Source organism: Sminthopsis crassicaudata, chromosome 1 (genome assembly GCF_048593235.1).
Source record: "Sminthopsis crassicaudata isolate SCR6 chromosome 1, ASM4859323v1, whole genome shotgun sequence".
In the NCBI taxonomy this organism is placed as follows: Eukaryota; Metazoa; Chordata; class Mammalia; order Dasyuromorphia; family Dasyuridae; genus Sminthopsis; species Sminthopsis crassicaudata.
The window spans coordinates 672,816,684-672,835,343 of record NC_133617.1 but is presented as its reverse complement, the minus strand read 5'-3'; the positions used below and the strand labels follow the sequence as shown (position 1 = coordinate 672,835,343).

The window sequence follows — 18,660 nt, the reverse complement described above, 5'->3', positions numbered from 1 at the left end:
CATCAGCTCACATAAATCCACACAATTTTACTCCGTCACAATCAATATTAGGTATGCCTTTTGCCTAGGATTGGCAGTCAGAAGTTCAAGATCATGATACACATTTTAAAGGGCAAATTACTTGAAAGCTGAGTCTATAGCGATTTCATTTTTGTATTCAGAGTAAAAGGCCTAGCATTTTGTACACAGTAAAATAAATAGTTCTTCAATTGAATTCATTTTCTTTTCTATAATAGTAGATGATAATTGACTAGAAGAAAGATATATTGCCAGGAAGGCTTTGTAAGATAGATTTTGACATATGAATAGCTTAGCAAGTCAAATGAAATACTTTTATATGCACAGAAGTACAAAGAGCTGAATTATTCAGTAAGGTCAAGTATTCTATGAGCTAAAGCAGAGTGGACAACAAAAACAGGACCATTTAAGGATTGGCCTGAAGAGACAGCTCAGGAAAGATTTTTCCAGAATTTGGTATTGTTTTTAAAGACAATCTCACTGCTGGATTGGGGGAAAGACAGAAATCAGGAGTAAGAAAGCTTTTCTATAGAATTCCCTGGGACTCACATGTAATTGCAACAAAATAATAGATTAGGAGCATAGGCTGGATGTCTTGATAATGAGAAAATCAGATGATTTTAAAAAAAGAATGAAGCAGCTGAAATATCCTTTAAAAATATAAAAGACAAGAATAATGATATAGAAAAGATAAATTGTGAAATACATGGAAAAATATGGATAAAAAGATATAGAAAAATCATGGAGGTCAGCATGGCTATCAGGGTTGCCACAAAATGTGATGAACTCAGGAGAATTAATGATTTCTGGGATACTTCTCTGAAAAAGCTTCACTTTAGATGAGGAGCTCTTGTTTTGTGCCAAGGACTCCTCTGTCAGTCTGGTGATGCATATGGATCTCTTGTCAGAATAATGCTTTTAAATGTATAAAATAAGATATATGGGACTATAAATGAAAACAAATAATAGTGAAAATAAAGATCCATTTTCTTCCTTATGCTAATTCATAGATTCTCCAAAATCTACCTATAAATTCTATCCATGGATCCAAGAGTAAGAAGTTTTGTTTTTGTTTAATCAAATGATGGTTTGAACTAGTAAAATTTTAGGACATATACTTAATAGTACAAAAGAATTTTTTGGAAGATTGGAATTCTTTCCTCAATGAAATCAGAAAATGAAAGTTTAATTTTTGAAGAGCACAGTAAAAAGGTCACTTTACATTTGACTTACAAGTTTTTTTTTCCCTTTTCTCAATTTGCCTCAAAAAACAGTAAATCAAACAAAAGTCAGGCAAAGCCATTCCTCAGTGAAGGAAACCAACTCTCTGGGGTTCTTAACATCCTCAATAGCCTTATGAATTTTACATTTCTTTCTCCCTATGAGTTCAATCCCATGGCATATTTAGATCTCTCTACAGCTCAATCTATATGAGTGTAATGACTAATTTCTCTCTTAATTTTTTCTGTCATTTGGGCCATGATGTGAATTACTTAACTCAATTCAGCTATAAAGGTCAGAGCTGCTATCTATTGCTCAAGAGATTCAAGGATTCTGGGGGTCACATGAACCTAAAGGACCCCACAAAATCTATCTAACAAGTCTGTTACATTATTTTCATGACAACTAACAGGTTTGATTAATTACAAAAAGAATATTTATGATATGGAAGTAGGAGCTTCTAAGACAGAAGAGTAATATTATAAGTATCTACTTCATTTAAATGTATGAGAGATCCATTTGCTAAGAACCAACCTTCCTTGCTTCCTTCCTTCCTTCCTTCCTTCCTTCCTTCCTTCCTTCCTTCCTTCCTTCCTTCCTTCCTTCCTTCCTTCCTTCCTTCCTTCCTTCCTTCCTTCCTTTCATAGATCTTTTACTTTAGCTTACTCTTGCCATAAGGTGTACATCCTCACTTCATTTTGTTGCTAAGCATGTGGGACACTTGGGTTTTTGCTACTGACTATATATTAAAAGGATAAGAGAATGTCCAAAACTGAAAGAAACTCCTAAGGGAATTTAGTTATATCTGTACTAAAAACACTCCCCTGGCAAATGATTATACCAGCACAATCTTAACCTGAGGACTTTAAATGATGCTGCGACTATAGGCAATTTGCACACAATTTTAGAAGAGATCTTAAATGAAGAAACTAATACTCAAAAAAATTAAGCATCTTACTCAAAGCCACCACACCCAATAGATGACAGAACCACGACTTGAACCCAGATCTCTGGATTACCATTTCAATATTTTTGTCTTCTTGTTTCCTTCCTAACTCACTATAATCCTGGTATTCCCACTACTATACTGAAATAATTCTCTTGAAGATTACCAATATCTCTAGTTAAATCCTTTTTTAAATCTTTGTTTAACCTTTCAACAATATTTCACACCATTTACTACCCTTCTTCTTGAATGGTTTCTTTCTTGGTCTCTCTGGCTGTGTACCATTCTGGTTTATTCTTTACCTCTGCAATTGTCATTTGTTTGTACTTAATTTTTCTCCTGATGGAAATGATTCTAATATGTCTCTTCTTTGATGCAGTTATCTTATAAAATACAACAAAAAGACAGAATAATCTTTATAGTCTTTTTTCCTTTATGAGACAAATATAAATCTAAATGTATACTTGACATTTTCTACTAGTAGCAAAAAGGGGCCTTAGGCAAATACTATCTCATTTCACATATCAAGGTAGGGTTTAATCGAAACTCAAAAAATGATTTGTGAATATTTAATTTTACACAAATATTGATAAAATCCCCTGTTTATTTTTTAACACCATAGTAGGGACTTCAAAATGGAGAAGGGTCTAGTTTTCTTGCTAATTTGCTTCTCCATTGCTTAGTCTGGTTCCTCAGGAGTAAAGGAAAATTGACAGTCTATCTATGGCAACATTTTCTATGAGTACAGCAATTTAAACAATTCTTATGATAAGCCATCCACAAGAGGGAAAATAAATTCTACTTCGTGAATATTAGTTATACCCTGCATAATATTTTTGTGATCCTTTAGGATGTCTAAAGATTACCTTTGGAAAGTGATTGCAGACCAAGTTAATGTCCAACCCATAATAAAAGTTTAAAGCTTTATGGTGATAGAAATCTAAGGAGATACCTTGAGATACTGTTTATTTAAGATATAGTAGATGGAACCAAGAATAGTGTAAAGAAAGAATATTGAGCTGTCATGATCATATTCGGAAGCTAAAAATGTGTTTTTTGAAGGAAAATTTTCAATGTCATCAATTTAAAGGAGGTATTTAAGTAACTAACTGACTTTCCCCTGCATTTAGACTGAAAGATTATAGAATTCTCTATTATTAGGACATCTTCAAATGATTTTAAATATATCTAGAACTTCTAAAATGTGTGGTAAATTTTTTCTTTTTAATTAGGTTCTTAGTTAAATAGCACAGGGCATAGTTGGAAACTCCACTAAACCTAATCATTACATCAAAATGAAACCTTCAATTCAAATGTACTCCAAGTATCCATATGGGGGAATTAGTTGGTCATTTGATCTATGGCCACAAACTGAATTGAAAAAAATCTTGGGTGATCATTACATATGTATTTACAGTTGGTCACAACAGAAACTGGGAAAGAATGAGCTGGAGCCAATCTATTCTCATAAACGAAAAACAAATTAAGGCATATTCCCCTCAGAATCTTTTGCATCATATCTCACCATATATGAGAGATATCATATTATTTTTACTTGTATAAGAATGAAAGTATGGGAAAGAGCAGGTACCATGAAATATTCAAGATACTATTTTATGCTGTAATATTAACATTTAGAGACTTTATTTCTATGTACATTAAACATGATGGCCATAAATCAAATAATGTTCTTCAGTTTTATAGGAAGTAAAATCAAAGCAAACAACCTTTTAACATTAAAAGCCTCTCAACAATAAATAAACATATTGACCTTCGATATGTGTTTCAATAGGAGGATGCTATTTTTCCTTATGCCTGAGCTTCCCAAAATATCCTTGTTTACAGCAAAAATAAATCCATGTCAGCCATAGTCCTACCTGATCTGCTTGCCTTCTCGCATGTCATACAAGGAAAAAAAGACATCTGTATCTTCTCCAATGGTATTGTAGGTGAAACTCTTTAGACTAAGGAAAAAGTGGTGTGGCACTGGTATCCGGCAGGCTTCTCCATGACGTGGACGAATGGTATCTACCTGTGTGGAAGGATGCAGTGATATTTGACATATTTTAATGACATTTATTCAAATAATTAATCAATAAACATTTATTAAGGGTTTACGATGTTTCAGGCATGGTGAATAAACACTAAGGATATGAAGAAAAAGGAAAAATAATCCTTGCCCTCAAGAATCTTACATTTGAATGGGGGAGATACCATGAATTGATAGATAAACTGATAAATATTTACATAAATTGATAGATATTTTCAAAGTAGATAGAAGGTGGTGGTGGTTGTTCAATCTTCCTTCTTGAAGAGGACCAATGATATCAGGAGGTAATAGAAGGACAGCATTTCGCAGTCTAAAGTGACTGGGAAAAAGCCTCCTGAAAAAGGTGGAATTTTTGCTAAATCTTGAGTAGAGCCAAGGAGTCTGAGAAGTATAGCTAGGAAAGGAAAAATGTTCCAGACATGGTGGGGGGTGGCAGTTAGTGCAAAAGTAAAGAGACAACTACATGTAAGGAAATTGCAGTTATATGGAAGGAAAGGCAAATAGATCAATATGAACTTGTAGAAGTGAATAATGTGTAAGAAGACTGGAAAGGTAGAAAGGGCCAGAATGTGAGGAGCTGCAACTGCCAAATAGAGGAGGGTTTAGCTGTTCCTAGAAGTAACAGGGAGCTTCTGGACTTTATTGAGTTGGAGGTAGAGGAGTACCAAAGCCAGTCTTGTGCTTTGGGAAAACCGTTTTGGCAGCTGTGTAAAGAATGGATTGGAGTGCAGAGAGTCTGGAGGGAGTGATGAATTAGAAGGCTACTGCAGAAGTTGAGATAAGGAATGTGATGCAGCCTTGAGTGAGACAGAGTTTATGTTAATGGGAAGACAGGGATATATCTCTACATATGATGTCATAGAGAAAGAAATGACAAGGTTTGGTAATTAACTGGATAAGTAGGACAGTTGAGAATGAAGATCTTTCTATCAGTGTGCATGAATGAGCAAAGATGATAGAATCTTAGTGTTAGAGATAGATAAGACTTTAGCAGAGACTAGAATACAGGTCTCTTGGTCATAGACTGGATATTTTACTAGTTTTCTTTTTTAATAAAGAGACCTCTGTTAATCTAGAAAACATTTTCATTTTTACTTATATATCTATAGTTAGATACCAAAACTTTAGATGATAGCAGTCCTTACAGAAGTCTGTGCAAATATACCCTGATAATACTTTGTAATTCTGCTATATTGGGATAGGTTAGTGAAAGTTAACTAAAATAACCCCTTAGAAAAATCCTTATATTTATACAGTTCTTGAGATTTTCAAAGACTTTTATATATATTATCTCGCTTGAGGTAATACTAAGTGAAGCTATAATAACATCCCTGACAATGAGACTCTTTTTAATAAAGGGGCACGCAGATTAAAGGATTTCTTATTGCTAAAAATATGGCTACATTCATTTTAGTTTCATTTAAAACACATGCAAAAGACACTGCTTGTTAGCTATAAGGGGATAAATAATACTGATTAGGGTCTGCACTAAGGTAGCAAAGAAACCAATTAAAATTGTCATTTAAAATATAATACAAAGAATGGGAAGGCCAAAAGGCTAAAAAGATGAAGACTAGAAATAAAAAAGAGCAAAGATGAACAATAACAAAACAATTGAAAATATGAAATAGGAGTTACTGAGTTGCTATTGGCAACTGGATATTTCAGACTGATGAGAAGGTGGGGATTCTTGTTACTGAATCAGGTTCTAGATTAGTGTCAGTGCCATGAATAGCTGGTGCTGTTTGGAATATTTATGGAAGGTGCTGGTATCTGATCATTCCATCATGTGAATAACAAAGCAGGTAGGTAGGGAGCTAGAAGCCAAGAGGTTGATTTAACATTAATGTTGCTCTGTTGTTGGCCCCTCTCAGAGAAAGAATTTCTGGGGAGTAACTCTTTTTTAAATAATAGCTTTTTTATTTTTCAAAATACATGCAAAGATAGTTTTCAATATTTATCTCTGTAAAACATTGTTTTCCCGAATTTTTCTCCCTTCCTCCTAATTCCCCCCACCTACAGAAAACAAATAATCCAAAATAAGTTAAATATGTGCAGTTCTTTTAAACACATTTCTTCATTTCTTATGCTACACAAGAAAAATAATATCAAATAGGAAAATAATAAGCAAAACAAACAAACAAGCAAACAACAACAAAAAAGGCGAAAATCCTATGGTGTAATCCACATTCAGTCCCCATAGTCCTCTCTCTGGATGCAGATGGTTCTCTCTTCACAAGTCTATTGAAATTGCCTTATATCACCTCATTGTTGAAAACAGCTAAGTCCATCACAATTGATCATCACATGATCTTGTTGCTATATACAATGGTGGGGATCAACTTTTGGAATAAATAGTAAACAACCCCAAAGTCTGTTGATAGACATCATGTCCCTTTCTAGCATTATGTTTGATTTCATGTTGTACTTTGTGTATATTAAGAAAGCACTTTTGTATTATCTTTTTTCCTTCTTACCTTATTCCAATCTAGTAGATAAGATCAATTATTATTATTTCCATGTTACCAATGGAGACATGGATAGCTAGAGCTACAGAGCTTGCTCTAGGGTGAACTGTGAATCTGTAGCCTAACTGGGAAAAACATATTAAAGTACTATTTCCCTTAGGCTAGCTAATTTCAAGGCTAGGTTAGAGCTAAAATTATGAGGCTATTATATATTCATAAAAGGGTGACTTTACCAATCTCTGATTACCTGAGGAGTTCCCAGTATTATGAGGAGAAAGGACAGTTTTTGTGGAGTGAGCCCAACGCTGCCAAGAGATTATGTGTTATTCTTAAGTAACTGCCAAGCTGCTGCCCATGAAGGCCTGGAGGCTGGAGCAGGGAACCCAACCCTTGAGAATGATGACATACTCAAAGATCAGTTGATTTATGGGTCATGGACACTATGATGAAAAGTGACTTCAAACAAGAAGTCAATTATTTCCTGATACACTCTCATATCTTAAAAGAGGGCAGCCAACTGAAAATGTTAAGAAGCTTTTTTTGAAGTCAACTTACCTGGGATGTACTTTGCTGTACACTGTGCCGGCTAGATAAGTGCTAGAGCAAGAAAAGAGAGCAATCGTTCAATCAATTAGCAGTTGTATATTTTCTGAGTAACAAATCCCTTCCCAGCACAGTGTGATATATAAGTTCCTTGTATATATTTATTTTAAAATTTAAATTAAATTTTTACTTCATCTTTCTACAATACCTATATTATACAGCAATTACCATAGTGTTCCAAATACATGGATAAACCATATTTCCTCTCTTCTTCATAATTCCCATCTTCCATATATGTCTCAGGAAAGAATTTTGTCAAGGTATACAGTTTTATAGACACACACACATTATTCTCTATCTCACCATCCTCCCAGTGGTCTCATTTAGAAACATATAAAACTCAGTTACTCAAGAAACTTTCATATTTGAACCTTCCCCTAATTTCTTAATTGGATTCTTAGCTTCATCCTGAATACAATGAGCATTTCTCCTGCCTTGGCCACCTTAATTATGTGAAATGTTTTTTGTTTTCTCTGCTATGGAAATCTTATCTGCCATTCAAAGCTCTGCTATAGAGTGAGCTGTACAAGGTCAAGGATCATATCTTATCTAAACTGTGTCTGTCCTCAGAGTCTATTACAGCACTCTCTATATAATGGACCTTAAAGTATACATCAACAATCTCTTCTCCTCTGTGGAGCACTCCCTTAAATTACTTGCATTATGTTTAAAATCATAGACATTTCTGGGAGCCCTTCCCCTTCATCCAGATTGAACCTTCTCTTATGACAAAGAAAGACGATTAGCAAAAACATTAAATACAATAACTTCATCAGACAATGATGTATACAGCTTTCTGACTGAATAATTCATGCAAAAATCAGCTGAGAAACCTGAGCCCTAGGTAAGTAAAGCCATTTGCCCAGGTCACAGAGAAAGAAAGTAGCTGAAGCAGGATGTAAATACAGATCTTTTCAGTCCAGACCCAGTGCTCTTAGACTTAATGATACTTGCGTTCTGTAAAAGGTGAAATAATCTAGGAAGGGAACTGGGCTAGGTTATGACCAATAAAGTAGAAGTGGTAGGTTTGTGACAGAGGAGGAGGATAAAACGGTATATAATACACACCTGCTAAAATCTGGAACAAGAGAATTCAGAGCATTTGAGAAAAGCACATGTAAAATTTCATTGTCTAAAGTTTTATATTCTTCTTCATTCCAGTCTCTGAAGGAAAGGTGGCTCTTGCAAATTCAGCCTACTTCTACTTTTTATCCTGTCCCCTCCCATCTCCCATCCCTTCCCATACTCCATCAACTATTCCCTCCCTCTCATCTTGGTACATAAGGAGGATTCTAATGACACAAGTGGAAATAATTCTGAAAAGGAAAGGAGGAGCTGTCTGGAGAGGCAGATGCAGATGCACAGGAAGTGCACCAACCAATGTATTTTAAAAAGCTGGATAGAGGAGGGGAGCCAGGACAGGGACTGAGAATGAACACAGTCACAAAACAAGGACCTCTAATGGCAGGATTTCTGTTGCTGAAAGAATGAGTTGAGGCTAGAGTTAAGTACAATAAAAGGTTATAAAAAATTATGTCTGGAGAAAGAGGAAGAGCAAAGAAGGAATAGTACCAATTCTCCTCTAAGAATAGAGGAGAAGATTATGCCAGAAAGAAAGCAAGACTACTTAGCTCTTATGCTTTTTTTCCCTATGAAAAAGACCAAAATATGAATTGGGAAGAGTAACATAAAAAAGGAAGTTAAAACCTGGGACACATGAGATTGACAAGAGTACATTTATCTTGCTCAGTTCAAATCAGCAAGCTTAGACAAATTCCATACTTAGGTGCTGAAAGAATGAGCATATAACATTACTATGTTCAATGATTTTGGAATAAATAAAAGGATCAAGTCTTTAAACTGTAGGCTATGTGTGAAAAGCTGATTGATCATAGGCCACGTTAAGTTCAGAATATGCCAGGCTAATCTAATTTCCTCTAGGTAGGTTAGTAATCAGGGGGATTCTATAGCATTGCTGTATATTTGTATAAGGAATCCATAAAAGTTACTTTAAATTTTTTAATTGAATATTTTTTATGTTATGGTGACTTTCCTTAATTGTTCTACTTTCAAAATCCAGAATTTATCTGACTAAAAACTCTTAGTCTTCCATCTCTTCTCTCACTTTTCTTAAACCTATTCTTTGTCCTCTTCAAAACAATCAGTACTTCTACTTCTTTTCATTCTCTCAGTCTGTCAGTTCTCACTGTATCTCTTTCTTTTCTTCCTCTCTTTTCTCCCTTGACCCAATGATCTAGCAATTCAATCATACTCTCTCAGTTACCTTTGACTTCCTTGTTCCCTTGACTTTTCAACACCTTACTAAACTCAAATTCTAGCTTTGCCTCCATAATCAGCTCTCTCTAATTCTATTCACAGGCTGCTGGATGACACCACGGTAAAAGTCATGTAATCATGCCTGGATGCACTATAACATGTTATCGGATCTTAACTGGTATAAAAGCAATCCTCTTATCCTTCCATGATTATCACAATCTCTATAATGTCTACTGAAAACCTTCTCTTTTCATCTCAAAACACTGCCTCTCCCTTCCTTTTCAGCAGAAGATCTTAATTATTGTTTTGCTGAGAAAACTGAGGCTATCCATCATGAACTCTATCTTCTCTCTGACTTTATACTTGTGTCATTTTTCTTCCTCTGTACTCTCCTCCTTCATTCCAGTCTCTGAAGGAAAGGTGGCTCTCATCAATTCATCCTGTTCCTTCCCATCTCCCATCCCTTCCCATACTCCATCAACTATTCCCTCCCTCTCATCTTCAATCATGATTTACCTACTATGTAAAACCATGCCCATCTTTCCTCCAGCATTAAAAATCCTTCCACTGACTGCATCATCTCCTTGGTCCAGTATTTCTTCTATCTTTCATAGCCACATTTCAAGCAAGGATCCCGTATACTTGTTGCCTCTATTACTTTATTTCTTTTCCCTCCTGGGCCATCAATAATTCCATGACTAAAAAGTCCAGGGTATTTGTGTGAGTCCTCTGTAGCTTTTGTCATTTCAACCAAGTTCAACCCCCTAGACATTCTTTGCTCTCTTAGTTTCTATAAGATGGTTTCTCTTGGTTCTCTTCCTACTTCTATGACTATTTCTTCTCAGTCTCATTTACTGGATCATCTTAGTTTCTCTACCAATTAAGTGTGGATATCCCTTAAAGGTCTGTCCAAAAATCTCTTCTTTCATTATTATTTTCCTTTGTGATCTTATCAGTTCTCATGGGTAAAATGATCTATCTAAGCAGATGACTCCCCAAATCTATAGCCAGCTCTAATGTCTCTCTTGTGTTCTAGTTCTTTATCACTGATATCCGCTGGACTATTTCACCTGGATATTTCATAACTATCTTATATTCAACTTATTCAAAATGGAACTTTTATTTTCTTCCATTCCTATCCTTATTCCAAGTCTCAATATTTTTATTGAGGACACAAACATTTTTCTAGTCACTGTTTCATAACTTCAGAGTCATTCTCAACTTTTCCATCTTCCTTCTTTTCCCATATCCAATAAATTTCAAGTTTTGTCTGTTCCATGAAATCTTTTCCCTCTTTTCTCTCTACTTATTTTTTTTTTACCTCAATCCATATTACCTCTCACCTGAACAACTATGAGTCTCCTAACTGCTCTTCTCATTTCTAGCCCTTCCTTACCTCTAATATCTCTTTGGAATAGCTATCAAATTAATTCTTAAAACACGGATCTGAAATATTCATTCTCCTATCCAAAAATTTTCAGTGTTTCCCCAATGCTTAAATCCTTCGCAATCTGTCTCTTGCCTGCTAACAGTTTTGTTTCTCTGTTTCAGTCTTACTAGACTGCTTGTCATTCCCTATATGTGACTTATTTGTCTCCTGATTCCAGACCTTTGCCCAAGTGGATCCTCAGGTTTGAAATGCCCCTTTTGAGCACTTCTAGAAAACCTTAGAATAATATAGCTTGTCTTAGATTTCTTACCATTTTGTAGAGATCAGAGACACTAATTTGATCAGAATCCACCACTTCAAAGTCCTTTCGAGGAACTAGGTCCAAGCCCAAATGCCTATTAAAGAGAGAGAAACATCAGAAGCACATAATATAAGTCCACATCTATCTATTTTTTGTGGTTATATAAGGGCTCCATAGTCTATGGTCCTTGGAACCCAGAGATTCAAACTTCTTGTTGACAATGCTGAGTTGATACAGTGAGCTTTGCTCAGCAAATGAAGCCAGGGATTTTGTAACTAATAAAATGTCAATTTCTAAGTTCTGTTTCTCCTTGTAATTTCAATTTAATTATTCATCTGATGACATTTTTATAGCAGATTCCTTGAGTGAATTAAGAGTGAGTTCATAGTAGACTAGTAATCAGTAATTTACCATAGCTTTCTTTTTTCTTACTCTTATAAACTATTGACTTGGCTCTGCTATACCTAAGATTATTCACCAGATATGAAAACTGCAGAAGGACCAAGTTAATCTGTCACAAAGTGAAACATGTTAAGAATACTACCTAAAGGTGTTAAACCAATATGGAGATTTTAGAGGATCTTAGTTCATTTTCAACCTATTTGCATTAATATTGGCATAATTTTCTTTAGAGAGACTTGGCCATATGTAGCTATAACATTTTCAGAAAATCTGCAGTGCAAGTTATTACAGTGGAATTATATATTCGCAGAGTAGGTTAGGTTCTAAAGTCAGCACAAGGGTGAAATTGCATGTAGTCAAAATTACCTTTGGAAAATCATTAAAACACCCATAAGTATGTTGTATTTTTTCCCAATTTTATTTTATTTTCAATTCCAAATTCTTTCCCTCTTCCTACTCCTCTCCTACTCATTAAGAAGGCAAGAAATATAATATCCTTTATATATGTGAAGTCATGCAAAACATATTTTTGCATTAGCCAACATTCTGAAAAAAAGATAAAACCAAGAAAAAGAAACAAAGAGAAGGAATGTTTCACTCTACACTCCAGTTTCATCAGTTCTCTGGAAGGTGGAGAGCACTTTTTATCATGAATCATTGTGCTGGTCAGTGTTATTTAGTCTTTCATAATTGATTTTCTTTATAATATCTGTTACTGTGTAAACTGTTCTCCTGGTTCTGTTCACTTCACTAGTTCATATATGTCTTCCTAGGTTTTTTTTATTTTTTACAGTAAAATTGTAACCCATCATCTTCATATACATAACTCATTTGGACATTTCCCACTTGAAGGTCATCTCCTCAGTTTTTAGTTCTTTGCCACTATAAAAAGAATTGCCAGAATTCTTTTTCCTTTGATATCTTTGGAGTGTTGACTTAAAAGTAGTATTGCAGGGTCAAAGGATAGATTTTCTTTTCTTTTCTTTCTTTCTTTCTTTCTTTCTTTCTTTCTTTCTTTCTTTCTTTCTTTCTTTCTTTCTTTCTTTCTTTCTTTCTTTCTTTCTTTCTTTCTTTCTTTCTTTCTTTCTTTCTTTCTTTCTTTCTTTCTTTCTTTCTTTCTTTCTTTCTTTCTTTCTTTCTTTCTTTTCTTTTTTTTTTTTTTTGCTTTTTGGGTATAGTTTTAAATTGCTCTCCAGAATAATGGGACTAATTCACAAGCTCCATCAGTGTGGCTATTTTTACACATTCCTATAGCATGTGTCATTTTCTTTTTCTGTGAAATTAGACAAGCTGAGGGGTCTGAGGTGCTGCCTCAGAGTTTTTTAAATTTTTATTTCTCTAAATATTAATGATTTAGGGAACTTTTTCCAGTATAGTATCTTTTATGCAGATATCTACTAGAAAGGAGCTAGGATATCTTTAAAATAAGATAGTTGGTATCAGAAAGTAGTAGGATCTAAGATAGTTATAATGAAAACAATTAGATAATGGAAACCAAGATATCTATACAAAGGAAAAAAAATAGATATAAGGAAACTAATGACCTGGGAAAATAACTCTTAAAAAATTTTACACATAAGTGTTATGATATTTGAAAATATTATATATTTGTTTTGTCTTCTTATTTTATCAGGAGGCAAGACAGAACAAAGAAGTCAAAGGAGGGACTTTTTAACCAACCAGGAGCAAATTAAACAACTAACTGAAGCTAATGCTTATAAAAACCTGGTGTTTTGCAAAGCATCTTACATGTATTATCTCATTTAATCCTTACAAAAACCATGTAAAGTAGGTGCTCTTATAATTCTTCATTTTACAAATGGGGAAACTGAGGCTGACTGAGAGAAGTTGTGATTTGCCTAGGTGTCTGGAGCAGGATTTCAACTCAGATCTTCCTGACTTCAAATCCAATACCCTATATCACTTAGCTGCCCTAGACTGTTTGAAAAAATAGAAAGTTTTTGATTATGATGAAGAAGAAACCTGAGAATCACACAGTATGGTGGAGGTTGTGGGAATGTTTCTCATTTCATCATTATATTGTGGAACATATAGTAAAGAATGGACACACAATAGTTAAACCATTATCTCTTTCTTTCTGTGGCAGTTGTAAAGTTGAATTCAAATAAGTTTAATATACATATGACTTGACTGCCCTGTTCTTATGAAGATGTATTACGGAGTTCTTGTAAATAAAAGAATCTTTCTCATACAGGGTTGATGGGAAAGGACAAAACAGGATGGTTTTACAGCTGATGGATGAGGAAAAAGAACCCATATATTAAGAAAGGAGAAGCATGCATTCTTATCTGTCCAATAAGATTGCAAACTTCTCAGGTCAAAATGCTGCCATGTATTTCTTTCTCTTTCTCTCTAACATATGGCATGATGCTAGCAGGAATTTAACAAAGACTCATTGGGTAAGAAATAAACTGAACTTGATGAATAACATTATGAGGAAGAACTTTCCACTGTTCTTCTTATCACACAATTCATTAACAACTTGATGACACAGTGAACTTTACTAATTATTGTATAAGGAAATCATGGAAGATGGAAGATATTTTTATCCCTATCAAATTTATACTGAGCAATTTTTGCATATCAAGTTGCTAAAGGTTAACACCAACACTAATGCCAACCAGTCAATGTTGCTAACACTATGTGATAGGAAATTGCTAAGGAGAACAAACCATTACAGTCTACTTTTAACTGATATTAGCATTTCTAATTCTACAGGTTCTTCTTGTGCAAAAATACCTTTTACTTATTTTAAAATGTGACTATGTGTTCTCCAAAGTACAGAAGTTATTAATGATATTCTCATGATGAAAAGAGCAAGAACCTACTGTTAGCTTCATAAACAGAGTCACGACATGGTGTGATGGAAACAGTATTAAATTTGTGAATGAAGAAGACCTCCTATTCCTAATTCTTACATTCATTAGGTATAAACGACATATAACAGGAAACTTAGAGACCATGGCAAAGTAATTTTTTCCCTGAGCCTTTTCCCCTCATTATTTTTAAATGGAGTATCAATACTTGCATTCTTTACCTTGCCAGATTGTTATGAGGAAAGTATTTTGACAACCTTAAAGTTTTAAAGAAAGGTCTAACTTTGTTATTATTATTATCCTAGAAATTATTGGCAAAATAATTCTGAAAACCAGGCAAATTATTTTAAAGATAAAACTAAATCCAGTGTCAGTACTGAGTTCCTTCAACACATATAAATGAGATGGTTGATTATAGATTCTGTTTCTCTCCCTCAAGGATCTAAGTCTCAGAGCAACTGTGGACCACATTCCATTTCTTTAATCTGCTGCTTTCTATTTCTTTGAAATAACTTTAGATCTGTGGCTTCAAAAATTGTATTCTAAGTCAGTAATATTTCACTGGAAGAATAAAAATCTGGTAATATTCTCATTCAATAGCTTTCTTGCTTTGAAGACCATCTGAAATTTTGGAAAATTTGAAAGTTATTCTCCAATTATGGGATGACATAAAATACAAACTTGGGAAAGTCTGATTGTTATAATCAGGAAGCCAAGAATTACAACACAATGACTTGAATCAGAATATTGGAGAGGATGCTTTATTGATGCAGCATGTAATGATCCTTGATATGTCATAATAATAATATTGGAGCCGAGGACACCCTCTATAACTGAAGAGTTCTCAAGTTAATCCTCACTGTTCCCAAAATTTAATACCATGATATCCATAGGCCAATAAGTGAAAGTTCTAGAGCTCATCAAAATTCTCCATATCTATCATCACAGCAATCATTACTATAATTAGGATTTTTTTTCTTTCTTCTGTTAGTTAGTATACTCTTGGAGATAAGTAAGAGTCTAGGAAAAGACAAGTTAATGGCTCTTATCTTGTCATTGTCCTGCTATATACATGAATATAACATTTTGGTCTTATTTAAAAGTTTTATGAGGCAATAAGGACTCCCTCTCCTTTGATTCATCTCAAATTCAAATATCTGTAATAAGGACCATAGTCAATGTCGTTTGAGAAGTGTTCCTTGATGATAAGAAAGGATGCATAGAAAAAGAAAGCATACATAAAGAAATCTCCTTTGAAGGGAGTAAAATTGCTATTAAATTCTTCAAATGTAATGATTCACTTGAGAACTCCAGTTATAGAACATACCCTTGGCTCCAATACCATCACTCAAGAATACAAAATAAACTTCACTACAGCAGGAAGAATACTAGATGTGATCTCTTCACCTTCATAACTTTGATGAGAAATATGTGAAAGCCAACTCTCATGACAGCACATTTTAGCAGATTTAACATTAGGCTAAATCTCAGAACTGTCATCACTGGTCATACTTCGATTCCCTCAGCTGAGAAGTGAGTGAGAATAATACTTATAAAAAGCCAAGTCAATGCTTACAAATAGTTGTTTATCTACTGTTTGTGTGGAGTGAGTAGGAAAGACTATTTCCTTGGACATTCTGCTATCTCTGCCAGAAATGTGTGTGGGCTGACTTATTAGACTTATTTATAAGGCTGCTTTACAGAAATGGCAATACATAAATTCAAAACATGCAGCAGCAGCAAGCTTTTGTGGCTGGAGTTAAAATGAAAGATACAGTTCTTCATTTTTATACAAAAATAAGTTATAGTATGGGAATATTCATTTCTGAGGTCCTTCTACTATCTATCTATCTATCTATCTATCTATCTATCTATCTATCTATCTATCTATCTTTCTTTCGATCTATCTGTCTGTCTGTCTGTCTACTTACCTATCTCTGACTCTACCACCTAGTTCAAAGCACTAAAAAACTTTCATTCATAATAGGCTTTAAGGTGAAGGAATGACATTATTATATTATATCAGGAACATCTAAACAGGTAATACTTTCTTCATCTTTCAGAGGTTAAAGTATAAAATATTTATGCTTTGACTTCAGAATCTCTTTATGACACTTAAGTAATCTGTTTAGTAGTATCACTAGATAATTAAGGTATAACTTCTCTCCCACTTCTCATTTACATCCAGTTCCTGACCTCTGAATATATGCTTTTCATTCAGTTATTCCACGTCAGTGCTGTCCACCTAAAAATGACTTATGTGATGAAATCCCACAGGACTTAGGTAAGTTTTCCTATGATATTCAAATTCACTTAATTGATTCTTCTATGGTTACTCTGGGAAGATAACAAAGATTTCCTCTTCATTTCAGCTTCAAACTAAAAATAACATTTTTTGCTTATTTCTGTTTTTGTTTTTTTTGTTATTGTGGGATTTAAGAACATTCACATTCCATTTTTGACAGAAAAACTAAACCCAAAAGAGTTTAAAAAAACTAGATATGCTTTAAATATAGCTTAAGATTAAGGGCATTTAAGTAATTATGTTCAAATATGCTACTTAAAGGCAGAAGTTATATAGAAAGCAAACAGGGTTGGAAGCTTAGAGTTCAAATTCTATTTGCTATTTAGTAGTGTACATCACTGAACAAGTCAACATTTCTCTGAGCTTTAAGTTTCAGTCTTCTTTTCTGTAAAATGGAGATTTGTACTGTCTCTCTGACATGGTTGTTTGGGAAGAAAAATGCTTTATAAGCCATATAGCTCATGTAAATGCAAATCATCAAATCATTACTATTGTTCTATTGGCCTTTAGATACCTTAAATTCCATTATTCATTAGGCCATTCCTCAAATAAACAAATTTCATTTATCCATGGGCTGGTGGCATTTTGTATACTGAATAACTGCATCAATTCTATGTTTGAATTCTAGCTCTGGCACTTACAACCTGTATAACTAGGCAAGTCATTTAAGAGCTTTGGGACTGTTTTTTAATCTATATAATTAAGGAGTTGGAGTAAATTGTATGTGAGATTCTTTTCAGTTTTAATTCTATGCTCCTATGATCTTGTTCCATTTTGAACTTTTGTTTGGAAGCATTTGGGGTTAATTGATTCTCTTAGTGTCACAAGCTAGTAAATGTCTGAGGCCACCATTTTGAATTTTTGGATTTTACTGCTGTGCAGGATTCTGAAGGCCCCGAGATTATTTTAGTTCCAATTTTCAATATTTGTGGCAAATGCATATTTTTCCTCTGACAATACACAATTTAAGTTTAATGGAAGCTTTGAAAGAGATACCTGCATGTGATAAATTCATAAAAAGGTCTTTTATTTCATTTAATTTCCATGTGAACTCTCATGTTTTTGAGAAAGTAGCATCACAAAGTATCAGAGGCAGATGTTTTTAAGTGTCAGATAATATTAATGAACTAATGCAGCTTGTTTGTATTTAGTGATGTAGAATCATTATACTCATGAGATTATGGGATAAGGAAAATCTTTTAGTAGGAAGGTATTTTTTTGAGATAGAAAATACATTTGTTGAGTGCCTACTGTGTGTTAGACACTGGCTAAGAAGTGAAAATATAAATGGAAATATAAATATAAAGAAGGAAGACAGTTTCTAAATTTCTAACTGGAAAAGACAAAGCATAAAAGGCAGCCAGAAAGGGGGTCAAGAGGGCAAGGCAGAGAAATCCCGAGTCAAGAGTAGAAGTAGGCGTGAATATAGGGATATGTTGAAGAAAATTAAATGTATAATTTTTACTTTTTGAAATTTCTATGCACACCTTCAACATTTCTTTAAAATGCTTACAAATTTTGCTCTTGCAAAGATTTAATCATGTAAGTACAGGTTTGTACCTGTTAACAATCTCCAACATTTAAACTTGGTATAGCATTAAACTGCAGATCGGTTTTATAGCTTTACAAATTAAATAAGTGAACAAATACAACACAGTTTTCAGGGACTTATTTTCTCAGCATCAGACTGAAGCATAACAAGCAAATCTCATTAATGAGCTCTTAATTGCCAATCTAAAGGCTCTTCTCCATCTTTATTCTTCTTGCCATTGTGGATCACTGTCTCTTCCTGGACATTCTCTTTTCTTTAGATTTTTATAACATTGATCTATCTTGGGTTTT

General features: G+C 34.0%; 1 protein-coding gene across 6 annotated transcripts in view; it reads right to left on the bottom strand.

The window, feature by feature from the left end:
- Positions 1-18,660, bottom strand: part of DOCK3 (dedicator of cytokinesis 3) — a 499,318-nt gene that overhangs the window by 180,265 nt on the left and 300,393 nt on the right. For 5 of the 6 annotated variants that reach the window (XM_074283356.1, XM_074283357.1, XM_074283358.1 and 2 more), the window contains exons 7-9: positions 11,284-11,368; positions 7,259-7,300; positions 4,063-4,217 (exon numbers count right to left, since the gene is read on the bottom strand). In XM_074283356.1, coding sequence (XP_074139457.1) covers positions 4,063-4,217; positions 7,259-7,300; positions 11,284-11,368 — 282 coding nt within the window. Of the gene's footprint in view, positions 1-4,062; positions 4,218-7,258; positions 7,301-11,283; positions 11,369-18,660 lie in introns of those variants that run through there. The other variant, XM_074283361.1, reaches the window with a different exon arrangement.